The following is a 12,773-nucleotide window of genomic DNA, read 5'->3' as shown; positions in this document are numbered from 1 at the left end:
AGAAAGATGCGATTATGAGGCGTGTCAAAAAACCAATCAACTAGGATGGCCACCGTTATGATAATGTGAACTATTTACGACGAATATACATAGGTCCATACACCGAGCCATCGCATCGCCGGGACATCTTGAAGGAACTATAACGTGAGGGATCAAGGGTTGCCGGCCTCCCTTCGATTGATTTCCGAAAAAAACGTCATTCGTGAAACTTTGGGTGCGGGTTTTCAAAAGGACCAAAGTATAAATATGGATTGTCAGATGAAACCGTGCAGAGTGAAACAAAGCAAAAGTCTAAAACTTTTCAAACAAGTTGATTCATAATTAACCGAAGTAATATGAAATTGATATCTCCACTCAAACATCATCTGTCAGAGGTCATTGTTTGTGGACTCAATAAAAGCCCTAATAAGTTGTTACTTTGAGGATGAAGGCGCCACTCGAGGAAAGGAGGATGCTATACTATCTGTGATATGAAATCGGAGTCTAAAAATAGAGCAACATGTCACAACTACAGATCGATGACCAGTCCAGTCAGTGCTGATGATGATGATGATAGCGTATCGGCTAGCTTACATCGTGCTTATGAGAGCATTATCGGTGGAATTGAGTTGTGTTTCGAGCTTTGACAAAACCCTCGAGTTGACAGTTGATAAAGTTTCAATTTGCGCTGATGAAATCGTTTGCAGTTGACTCTAGTATTAAATTAAGGATGAATTTTTTTTCTGTAGTCAACTGACCATTGAATTTTAAGATACATTATGTTTACAGCAGAGTTTTTAATAAGGCGAATCATGACGAAAAATGGAAAAATAAATTGGTACTATATAGACGTTCTTCCACTTTAAAAGATATTCAATTTAGTGTGCACTAACTGATTATTTGTTTAATTAAAAAAACACTTAATACATAACTTCGACAAATGAGGTATGAAAGCCTAACACATGGAACTCAGCCACAACTGAAAGATCAATATGGTATAAAAAACGCTATTGACACATTCAACGCTCGTGTGCCGCTCATAAGTGATTTATACCCGTTTGCGAATAAAAAAATCTCAAATTCTCCAATAATTTTGATATTTTCAATCTGACAAAACCAACGGAAAAGAAAAAAAAATCAACATAGTTTTAATGATTATGAAACCCTACCTATCAATTTTTTTTGGAAAAACTGTAAATTTGAAAAACTTTTTCGAAAGAATTATTTAAACATATGTACATATAAATGATGATTTTTTCGCAATAAGCATCATACGTTTGAAAGCTAACAAATGTTGCTTCAATGTGTAGAAAATTGAATTTATTTATATCCAATGGAGTTGTTTTAGAAAATAATTAAAATAGTCATAAATGTGCGAACTCAGATCACAAAAAAATGACAAAAATTAAATAAAATTAACACAAGAAAAGGAAACTTCTGAATTTTACGAGGAAAATTTGACATTTTTTGAAACAAAGAACTCCTTGAAAATGACGGAACGATTCAGAAGTACATATGTAGTTAAAAAACGTCGGTTGAAATACTGCTTTAAAAATTGACATAAAATTTTTTTTTCGTATAGAAAATATGCTCTGAAAGAAGTCTTGACCTCCTGGTCAATTTTTAAGAAATCGGACATAGTTTTTAATGTTATCAAGATCTTTGCATGTTGTATTTTTTTACAGCACTGTTTCTATTTCTGCCGTATGTGGTCGCAATTCGACCAGACCGAACTGAACGCCAATTTGAAAAAAAATGAGTTATCTATTGCATTGGATGCGAAACATGATAAACTACCTATCCAATGAAAATCAGAACATTTTTACTATTTTTACTGATTTTATTAGAAAATTTCAATGTTGCAGACAGTGGAAATGGCAAAAATGCGTTGCGCCAAAGTGAACTGAGAGCCAGCTGTGAGGTGAAGATGAAAAGCATGTTTAGGTCATGAAACTGATTTTGTGCGAAATAAGCTTATGTGTGTTGGTTTTTTTCTTTTCAAAACAGTTCTTCGGTTTGTCAGGAACTAATATCTAATAAATTAAATGGTAAGAAACGTTCCCGTAGCTAAAAGCTTCATGTTGCGGATTGTTAACATTTATTAAAACCTCGTTCAGCCAGACTGAACCGAATCCCTTGAATTTTGTTTTCCAATTTACTTGAGGGAATGTTAGGATTTTTGACATTTAACGATAAAAGATGCTTTATTTCATTGCTTACTGTCGTTCAGAACGCAACCGGTAAGTTAAAATCACAGATATTCCGCTTTTCAAAAGTGCGAAATTTGTATGGCTCGGTTCACTCTGGCTCAACGAAAAAAAACATTTTTCAAGCATCAGCCATACTCGTTGGGTGCTGCTTGTAAACCGCCTATAAGTAGGCTCCTACGTTTAGAACAAATTGCCCAGCCAAATGATAGTGCATGACAATTTTTTAAACATTTGTGTTCGACCAGAGTGAACTGGGTGCAAACATAATGCTATTAAAGTTCAGTTTTCTGCTTGATGTGTAATCAGAAATCGACCAGTATAACCTCGATAGCTTTATAAGAGTCTAAACGTGATGGAAAAATGATTAAATAAGATATCTGATGGAATGGTATCAATTGGTAGGGCTGTGAACTTCGAACTCGATTTTTTCGAAATCAAGTTTATGGCGTTCAGTTCGGTCTGGTCGAATCGCGACCATGTGATAGAAATATTGTTATTTTTGCATCACAGCAAGCGAAAATAGAACACGTGTTTTAAAACAACTTGAAGGCCGCAGATCTTGAAAATGTTTGAGCATGGTAAATTTTTTAAAATGTGCTTAAAGTGTCATAATTTATACCACTTTTTCCCTAAACGATCCTTAACAAACGTTGTTACGGCCGAAAATGTATCTTCCATCCCCTCGATTCCTGACGGTTCACCGAAGGACAAGGATGGCAACCCGGCGGGAATGGATAAGTAGAAACATACGATCAAAACAAAGATTAAATGAATCAGCGTGTTAAAAACGTGTTGAATAGTTTGCCAGTAGTGCTTAATTTGCGGAAATTGTTTAAAGGCTAGTTAAAATACTACAGAACACCAAATTTTAAGTCAGAATTCATTATTATTATACCTGGAATTTCATTAAAATATAAAATTAGCTTTTAGCTTATCAATTGCTGAAAAGAGGGTGTTTTTCATCTTACCTAACCTAGTCACAGACAACGCCGTGACAATCTAAAAGAATTTGCTGGCTATTACACGTATTTGACCGCAAAATATGCCACGAAAACCGAAAAAGAGCTGCAATGTCTGCACCAAACCCGATAGTGATCGGATGGTAGCTTGCGACAAATGCCAACGTTGGTATCATTTCGAGTGTGTTCAGGTTGGAGACTCTGTCGCAGAGCGCTCATGGTTTTGTCCCCTTTGCGATATTGATAAGACGGCTGAAGCAACGACCATGAACCTCAGGAAAGATGATGACAGTAAATCGCGCATATCCCAGGCGAGTACCTCAGCATCAGTTAAAGCGGCTAAAGCTGCTCTGGAGTTGCAACGTCTGGAGGAAGTTAAGCAGTTGGAGATGGAGCGGATCAACAATGAGTTGGATCAACAAAGGCAGGAAGCCGAGCTAGAAAGGAAACAGCTCGAAGAAGAACGGAAAAAACGTGAAGAAGAACATGCTCTAGAAAAAACACAGATCGAAATCGCCAAGCGCCAACAGGAAGCCCTGAAGAAACTGGAGGAAATGTATTTGGCGGAGAAGTACAAAATCCTCCATGCCCAGATCGACGAAACCAGTAGCCAGAGAAGCGTCCTCAGCTGTTCCAGAAAATCAAGAACCGATGAATGGATTGAACGTCTTCCGGTTATACCAAATCCAGTAACAACGGACAAGCCACTGATGCATCCTTCCAGTGAAGATAAAATCCCGAAAAATGGTCCTGAAAACAAAAGTAATCAAGCAGTTACTCATATCCCCGTCCCGAAACCGTCAGTTTTGCCCCGGGAATACAGTACTCCTATAATGAGAAATAGAGCCAACGATGGTCAGCACGGATTCCCAAATGAATCTACCATAAACCCGGAAATAGCGCATCAAAATCAGGAAGGCTGCTCGGAAAGAAATCGAGTAAGTAACGAACAGTGGAACACAGTGAGCAACAGAGTCCTCACTAATGCACAGATAGCTGCGCGACAAGCTTTCCCTAAGGACTTGCCAACATTTACGGGAAACCCGGAGGAATGGCCCGTTTTCTTCCGCTGTTTCGAAAATATCTCACAAGAGTGTGGATTGTCAAATACCGAAAATCTTATCCGACTTCAACGTAGCCTGAAGGGAGAGGCACAAGAAGCTGTGCGTAGCCATCTATTGGAGCCTGAAATGGTGCCCTGCGTGATAGAGACTTTGCAAATGTTGTATGGTAGGCTGGAAATATTGCTCTCTTCGCTTCTCGCTAAAATTCGGAACACTCCAGCTCCGAGGGAAGGAAAGCTGGAAACACTCATCATGTATGGTCTAGCAGTCCAAAACTACTGCAACCACATCAAAGCAGTTAAACTTGAGGAGCACTTTTCAAACCCCATGCTGCTACACGAGCTGTTGGAAAAACTTCCATCAGACTATAAGATGAAATGGGCGGATTTCAAGGATGGAGCTCAAGCTGTCGATTTGAAACTTTTTGGGCAGTTCATGCATGAAATAGTGAGGAAGGCAAGTACGGTCACCTTCCCGAGCAGCTTCAAGACGACAAAACCGGAAGAAAATCGAATCCGAGGAGGCGCAATGAAACCGAAGGGTTATTTGCATCACAGTGACACGAAATCTTCGGAATACAAGGGTGGTCAATCCCGCACTGTAAAGGTATGTCCAGCTTGCGAAAAGTCTGGCCACGATGTGGAGCTCTGCGGTATGTTTGTCAGTTTGTCTGCGGACGAGCGTTGGCAGGTTGTTCGTTTGCACAATTTATGCAAAAGCTGCTTGAAAGATCACAATCCATGGCCATGTAGGCGCCCCAAGGAATGTTCTGCAGAAGGTTGTCGTGTTCGTCACCATCCCTGGCTTCACCTTCCCCCATCTGGGCCAAGTCCTCAAAATTACCACAGGGTCAACTCCTCGATAATTTACCGTATCATTCCAGTAACAATTTACAACGGGTCCAAATCTATTGACACGTTTGCTTTATTCGATGAAGCATCCGAGGTAACGATGATCGAAACTAATCTTGCCGAAAGTCTCAACCTAGGCGGGACCTTAGATCCGTTACACCTTAAATGGACGGGCAATGTAACCCGGGTCGAAGAGAACTCACGCACTGTAGATGTGGCGATATCTGCTAAAAGGAAATTGAAAAAGTTCACTTTAAAAAACGCTCGAACAGTTGAAAAACTTGATCTCCCCATGCAGTCAATTGATTCGAAAAGTCTCGCTGAGAATTATCATCATCTTAGGGGATTGCCCATAGCTGATTACGACTGCGCTCGTCCACAGATCCTCATTGGCCTCGAAAATATCTATCTGGGTACTCCGTTGAAAGTTCGAGAAGGAGTGCAAGGGCATCCGACCGCTACCAAAACCCGACTTGGATGGTGCGTGTAAGGAGGCTGTTGGGGGAAATTGTTCACCTGAGCACTTTACCGGTTCGGACACTGTCGAAGAAACTCGCGGACAACTTAATTCGAACTTCGGATTGTAAATTAATTACTCGCGACGGACTCTTATGTTGGGGCGGTATATTCACGGCAAAGGTTTCGTTTCAACTGTGCTGCTGCTTTTTCAGTCAGCTGTTTCGGTAGTCACACACTACCACACATACGCGACGGCATGACTGTCAAGCCGTGCGATGTTTTTTATTGCTGGGGGTGTTCAAACATTTTGATTGTCGATATATTTTCCTTCCTTTTCTAACATACGCCGCCCGCCTTGAAATATCATTTCAATCTATCTTGCTTACTCTAACGGTATATACAAATAATTCATTTCTGTTTTGATTTCATATTTCTTCTCTTCTGTGTCAGTGAAACGAGTGAAATTAACAATTTTACGAGCTGCGAAAGCAAATTTGCTTTAAATATTCCAAAAAACTAACTAGTGTGTGAATATGTACTGCTGTTTATATGTGGTGTGTGAATCTGGTGCTGAAGAATGTTTGGTTGATGCATGGAGCTGCCAGTTTGCATTGGAAGGATCCCGTTAGCTGCTGGGTCGGAATCAGCTGTTGTATGCTGGACCTGCAGTTCGAATACGGTTACCAGAGTGCTGATGTTCAACTTCTTCGGTGATTGATGAAATTAATTTCTTATTTCGCTGTTATAGGTTGCAATGAATTCTCGGTGACTGGTGTTGGTCTGTGGTGGATGACTTGGGAATTTGTCGATAGAACTTGTCTGCTGATTGCGAAACCTCGTTGAAGTGCTGCGATGCCACCGACGTGAGATGAGACTCGATGGCGCGTGGAAGGGGTGACCTGGTAAGATACGATGCGCTTTTTAAACCGTAAGTTGAAAATATTAAAGGGAACTTGCCTGGTGCGGAGGCCCAAGGCCTCCGCGGACTCCTCAGACGTCTCGGTTCTCGCCTTGCTGGTGTGTTCAACGGTTTGGTGTCGATGTGCGAGGTCTTCAGCCCGAGCTGCGCGTGACAATGCTGGCCAAGCCTGCCGGACGCTGCTCTGCTTGGACGAAAAGGTTGATTGGTACCTGTCAACCTTATTTTGCGATAGGCGCACTGCATCTGACGGAGGATAACCCTTATGCGGAACGTGCACAATATTGTGCTGGCGCTTAACGCCTCTGTAGGTGAAACCTTATGTTTCATTCTGACACAGCCTTCACGTGAAACGTGCACCTTGTTGTGCTGGCGCTTAACACCTCTGTTAGTGAAACCTTGTGTTTCATTCTGACGCAAATTTTCTGACACAGTACTCAAACGACATATATCTGACAAAATCACATGCTTCATGCTTTTAAATCGGGCATAATTATTGTATTTAATTAGGTCTTAATTGAATTTTGATTGGCAAACTGTATAGGTACTTTGAAGACTTCAAAATACAAACTCAAAAACTGACAAAATCTAACTCTGTTGTTCTTTCTCCGGTGTGACATCATTGTCACGAATTGGTAAGATGCATATCTTCGAAATGCCTCTTTGGTAACTTCCAGATTGCGTTCGAACAGTTACAACTCTGACATTACCATCTGACCCAGGGTGAATTTCTGACACTCTTCCGATTGCCCACTGTAACGGTGGTAAATTGTCCTCTTTAAGAACTACCATTGTTCCGACCTTGATGTTATCTCGCTGTTTTGACCATTTCGTTCTGTTATGCAGATCAGACAAGTATTGAATTGACCATCTTTTCCAAATTTGTTGAGCAGTTTTCTCCATTCTGTGAAATACGTTTAAACGATTTTCTGGTATATCTTCCCAGTTCTGTTCTGGGGGTGCAGTGAGCGATTTTTGAACCAAGAAATGACCAGGAGTAAGCACTTCAAAATCGTTTGGATCGTTACTACACGGAGTGAGCGGACGTGAATTTAGAATTGCCTCAATTTGTACAACGACAGTCTGCAGTTCTTCTAGACCCAACGTGCGTGTACCAATAGTGCGCTTCAAGAGTGATTTGAACGACTTCACTGCTGACTCCCAAAGTCCACCAAAATTGGGTGATCGAGCTGGGATAAACTTAAATTCTATCCCCTGGTTTGCTGAGTGCTTTACAACCGATTCTTGGAAACTATTCTCGCTGAATAACTTGGAAAGTTCGTCGAGTTTCCGTTTGGCTCCAACAAAATTTCTGCCGTTATCGCACATAATCAAACTTGGCGTGCTTCTTCGGCCACAAAACCGTTTGAAAGTGGCAAGAAACCCATCTGTTGACAAATCTGACGCGACTTCAAGATGCACAGCTTTCGTAACCAGACACACATAAATGGCTACAAATACCTTCACCGGGCGACATCGCCGTTGGGGGTAAGTGACAAGGAATGGGCCGCAGTAATCTACTCCCACACGTTGAAATACTGGGTTTTGTGTCACTCTTTCCGGGGGTAAATCAGCCATAAGCTGCTCTTGAATTTTGGGTCTAGCACGAAAACAACGTATGCAATTATGGATTACTGACCGAGCCAAACTGCCTGCATGAATTGGCCAAAACTTCTGACGAACTGTTGCGATCAACAGCTGCTGTCCAGCGTGAAACAACTTCTGATGGTAATACGACATGACTGATCTGGTAAGCGGATGTTTATAATCCAATATAAACGGATGTTTTCTCGTTTCAGAGATTGCTGCATTCTCTAATCGACCACCGACACAAATTATTCCATTCATCATGCGTGGATTGAGAGACAGCAACTTTGAACTGATTGAAATCTGACGGTTATTCGACAAATCTGCATATTCTTTCGGAAAACTTTCTTTTTGGGACAATCTGACTAAGCACTGAAGGGCTTCTTCTAACTCTGAGGCTGACAAATATCCGACTTTTCTGTTACTGTTGTTACACTTTTGCGCATTGAAACGAAATCGCAAAAAGTACGCGGTCAACCGAATTGAATCTACAAGTGAGGCTCTCAATTCAAATATCTCATTGGTTGTCAAAGAATCAGTGACGACAGTGACAGCTCCTCTCTCTTCGAGCATGGAACTGAGTATTTCTGGACAAACTTGTTGAGGTTGAGGCCAATGCGATTCCTCCAATTGTAACCAACTGGGACCATGAAACCAAAGAGACTGATACTGTAACTGAGCGGGGGTCATTCCTCGCGATATTATATCCGCTGGGTTTTCTGTGCCTGCGACATGACTCCACACGCCCGACCGTGTAATATGCTGGATTTCGGACACCCGATTTGCCACAAAATTAGTCCATCTTGACGGTGAAGATGCAAGCCAACATTTGACTATCATCGAGTCTGTCCAGAAAAACGATTTGAAAGAAGACAGCTCCGTGCCTTTCACGATCTTCTCAAACAGGTGAGCAAGCAGTAATGCAGACGACAACTCCAGCCTTGGAATTGACTGACGTTTCTTCTTTTTCTGGAGATTCTCTAAAGGAGCGACTCGTGATTTTGAGGTCATCAATTGAACAACAGTTTCTCCCGATTCTGACACAGTTCTGACATAAATACAGGCCCCATAGGCCTTCTCTGACGCATCACAAAATCCATGTATTTGTAATGAACTGACATTTTTACTGACACCAACCCATCGTGGTACTGACACATTATCTAACCCAATCAAATTTCTTCTGTATTCATCCCAAGCGCTTTTCAAATCTTCGGTAAGCTCATCATCCCATCCGCATTGTAGTTTCCAAAGCTCTTGAACGAAAATTTTTGCCTGAATAATCACAGGACCTACTAATCCCAATGGATCAAATAACTTGGAAACATCTGACAAAATTGACCTTTTCGTAATGGGTGCTGAACTCTTCCAACTTGGGGTACTAAACCGAAAAACATCTGACTCTGGTTCCCATAACAATCCCAAAGTTTTCACCGTCGAGCTTGATGAATCAAGCTCCAAAACCGAACGTTCATCTCGAAGATTTTCAGGGAGTTCCAGGAGTATTTCTGAGCTGTTCGAAACGTATTTTCGCAAAGACATACCTGCTGAGTCCATCAATTCTGACATTTCTTTGACTAACTGTACACCTTCTTCGATACTGTCAACTCCAGCAAGCATATCATCGACGTAGAAACAACGACTCAAAATCTTCGACGCTAAGGGATGAGTTTTAGAACCCTGATCGGCTAGGACTTGCAAACACTTTGTTGCCAAGTAAGGCGCTGACGCTGTTCCGTAAGTTACTGTTAACAACTCGTAAGTGCAAAGGGCTTGATCGGTGGAGTCTCGCCAAAGAATTCTCTGCAATTTTTGGTCTGATTTCTGAACTTGGATCATACGGTACATTTTGGCAATATCTGCCACAATCGCAAACTGACACAATCTGAATCGCAATACAATATCAATCAGCTCATCTTGTACAACCGGGCCAACCATAAGCGCATCATTCAAAGAGACTCCTGTCGACGACTTACAGGAAGCGTCGAAAACCACCCGTAACTTTGTCGTGGTACTTTCGGGCTTAAGAACTGCGTGATGCGGCAAATAGTAGCAAACTTCATTTAACTGACTTGAGCTGTCGATAACTTCTGACATATGACCAAGACTCTGATACTCATGAATAAATTCGGAATACAACCTTTTCAATTCAGAATCCATTGATAATCGTTTTTCCAAACTCAAAAACCGTTTCGTGGCGATAACTTTAGAATCTCCAATCCGATTCAAAAAACCTTCTTTTTTAGGCAAAGTTACAACAAACCTTCCTGACTCATCTCTGACAGTAGTATTCTTAAAAATCTCTTCACAAGCTGACTCTTCAATCGACTGAACGCTGCGAACATGACATGTTTCGAGCTCCCAAAAACGTGTGAGCTGATCTTGAATATCACCGACTGAACAGACATAAACTTCTGACTGAGAAACTGAATTTTGATTATTGGGCAATCTACCAGACACAATCCAGCCAAAAACTGTATTCTGTAATGTGGGTCCGTTCTCTAACGGCTTCATTCTTCCATCTGACAATAAATCCATATAAAATTCGGCTCCAATTATAACATCAATTGGACCAGACTCATAAAACCCAGGATCTGCTAAACAGGCCGAACTCGGCAGCGTAAGGATCGAAGGATCAAAAGCAGCAGTAGGCAGATCAACTGTTAACCTTGGCAGTACAAAAAATTGCATCCATTCTTTAAACTGGGAAATTCTGGGGGATCTAGAACCAACTTCTGCGGAAACTAACTTCGTTGAAACCATTTGAGACGAGCCGATGCCTTGCACCGACAAAAACGTTGGGGTTTCATGGAACTTAAGCCGTCGAGAGAATTCACGTGTCATCAAACAATGCTGAGAACACGAATCTAGCAGCGCACGTGCCAGCAGTGTGTTTCCAAAGCGATCCTTGACTCGGATCATCGCCGTGGACAGTAAAATATTACGAGACGGTGTAAACGGAAGTGCTACGTAATTCTGACTTGTGGTGGCTTGTGCGTTGTCTGGATTTGTGTTTGTGTTGTGTGAGTGGGTTTGTGCATGCTGTGTAGTGGTGTGCGCATGCTGTATTGGTCTTGAGTTGTGTTGTTGCTGTTGATTCATTGGCTGCGGTTGCGGTTGAAACGGTATTTGTTGCGCCGGACGCGTTTGACTCTGCTGTCGGTATTGTGCCGAAAACTGCGGCTGTGGAACGGAGGATCTAGAATGTAACATACTGTGGTGCTTCTGCTGACAATGATGGCAAGAACCTCGTTCACAATTTCGGTAGAAGTGGCCTGGCATCAAACAATTTCGACACAGCTTGTTGCGAATGGCAGCATCCATTCGCTCGGGAACCTTCATCCGTTGAAATTTGCCACACTGGAACGGTGAGTGCCATGGATCTGCACAGAACGGACAACGTGAAACTGATCTGATGGTTGTATTACAAACTGTTGATCTCGTCTGACGGGCTTCGGATGGTGGATTTCTTGCAGAGGTGATTGATTGGAGAACAGAGCAGTGACCTTGCAAGAACAGAAGCAGCTCTTCGTACGTTGGGACCTCCTTAGACCCGTAATGCGTCTCCCATTGGCGCAATGTTGCAGAATCTAGCCTAGAACACAACATGTAGACTAATATTGTGCTCCAAGACTCCGTTGGCTCTCCGATTTTCTGCAACATCATCAAGTTTTTCTCGAACTCGCTGATGAGGAAGTTCAGACCGTCGTAATTCTCCTTTTTCAGCGGTTCGAGGGCGAAAAGAGCGTCGAGATGAGCCTTCACAATCAGCTTCTTATTTTCATAGCGAACTTGTAAAGTTTTCCAGGCGACGTCGTAGTTTGCCTCTGAAAGCTCAATGTTGTTGATTTCCTTAAGTGCATCACCCTGCAGAGAGGAACGAAGGTATGTAAATTTATCCATAGACGTCAGATGCTCGTTGTCATGAATAAGGCTTCGGAAAGAATCCCGGAATGTAATCCACTCTCTTATTTTTCCACTGAAGGACGGCAAACGTATCTCTGGTAGCTTTACTCTCGAAGTATTTCCTGACGCAGACTGACTCTGACTGTTGCTGGTTGTGTTCACACCCAAGGCATCCTTATCACCTTGGAGTCTAAGGAGGTCACCTCGGATGGCGAAGTATCGGTCATCGAATTGCTGTAGAACCTTGTCGTTTTCCTCTTCACGTTGCTTGGCAATCTCTCCTTTGACTTCGCTGTCAGCATCTTTCTGTTCTTTCTCATCCGCTTCATCCAGCAAAAGTTCAATTTTGCTCCGTATTTCAAAAAACTCACTGTACACAGTATCAATCACATGCAATCTCGAACTTAATTGACACCGATCACTATCAATCTGATAAGTTTGGATGAATCTATCAGTACCATCAAAAATCACATACAACTGCCGTTCACGTTTTAGCAAAGCCTTCAACGTACTTTTAGACATTGCTACACTTTTAAATATCTGACACTGCACCAAATATGTTACACTGTACTTATTTTTCACTGACCGAATAATCAACTCGACGTTCCACAGTACCGCGACGAAAAACTGACAACTGGCAACCCTATTGACAGCAGCGAGGGGGAGGCAACCGATAGAGAACAGCAAAGTGAAATTATGCGGCGAAATCCTAGACCAATTACAGCATACAAGGCTCACACCACATGCAACAAACCAAGACTTACTCACATGCAAAATCTTTATTTATTTTCACTCAGGTAGGCCACATGCATCAAGCCACCAATCGTATACACTTTACCGTT

At 42.0% G+C, this 12,773-nt stretch overlaps 1 protein-coding gene across 1 annotated transcript; it reads right to left on the bottom strand.

Moving 5' to 3' along the window:
* Positions 1-6,067: 6,067 nt before the first annotated feature.
* LOC129741782 (uncharacterized) lies at positions 6,068-12,453 on the bottom strand. The gene is made up of 3 exons (XM_055733566.1): positions 9,570-12,453; positions 6,480-6,687; positions 6,068-6,185 (listed from the first exon to the last, which is right to left on the bottom strand). Exons 1-3 carry the CDS (start codon positions 12,451-12,453, stop codon positions 6,068-6,070), a joined length of 3,210 nt encoding a protein of 1,069 aa, XP_055589541.1.
* Between the last annotated feature and the right edge of the window lie 320 nt (positions 12,454-12,773).

The sequence above is a fragment of the Uranotaenia lowii genome, chromosome 2, assembly GCF_029784155.1.
Source record: "Uranotaenia lowii strain MFRU-FL chromosome 2, ASM2978415v1, whole genome shotgun sequence".
Classification (NCBI taxonomy): Eukaryota; Metazoa; Arthropoda; class Insecta; order Diptera; family Culicidae; genus Uranotaenia; species Uranotaenia lowii.
The sequence above is the reverse complement of the archived record's forward strand: the minus strand, read 5'-3'. Positions and strand labels throughout refer to the sequence as shown.

Bases quoted from the DNA above. Each gene is read 5' to 3' on its own strand.
- LOC129741782 (XM_055733566.1), bottom strand. From the start codon at position 12,453: ATGTCTAAAAGTACGTTGAAGGCTTTGCTAAAACGTGAACGGCAGTTG. The intron at 6,688-9,569 runs GTATGTCTTTGC...ATCCTCCGTCAG, and splicing joins AGAATTGATGGACTCAGCAG to ATGCAGTGCGCCTATCGCAA. The intron at 6,186-6,479 runs GCAAGTTCCCTT...TTCGAACTGCAG, and splicing joins GCCTTGGGCCTCCGCACCAG to GTCCAGCATACAACAGCTGA.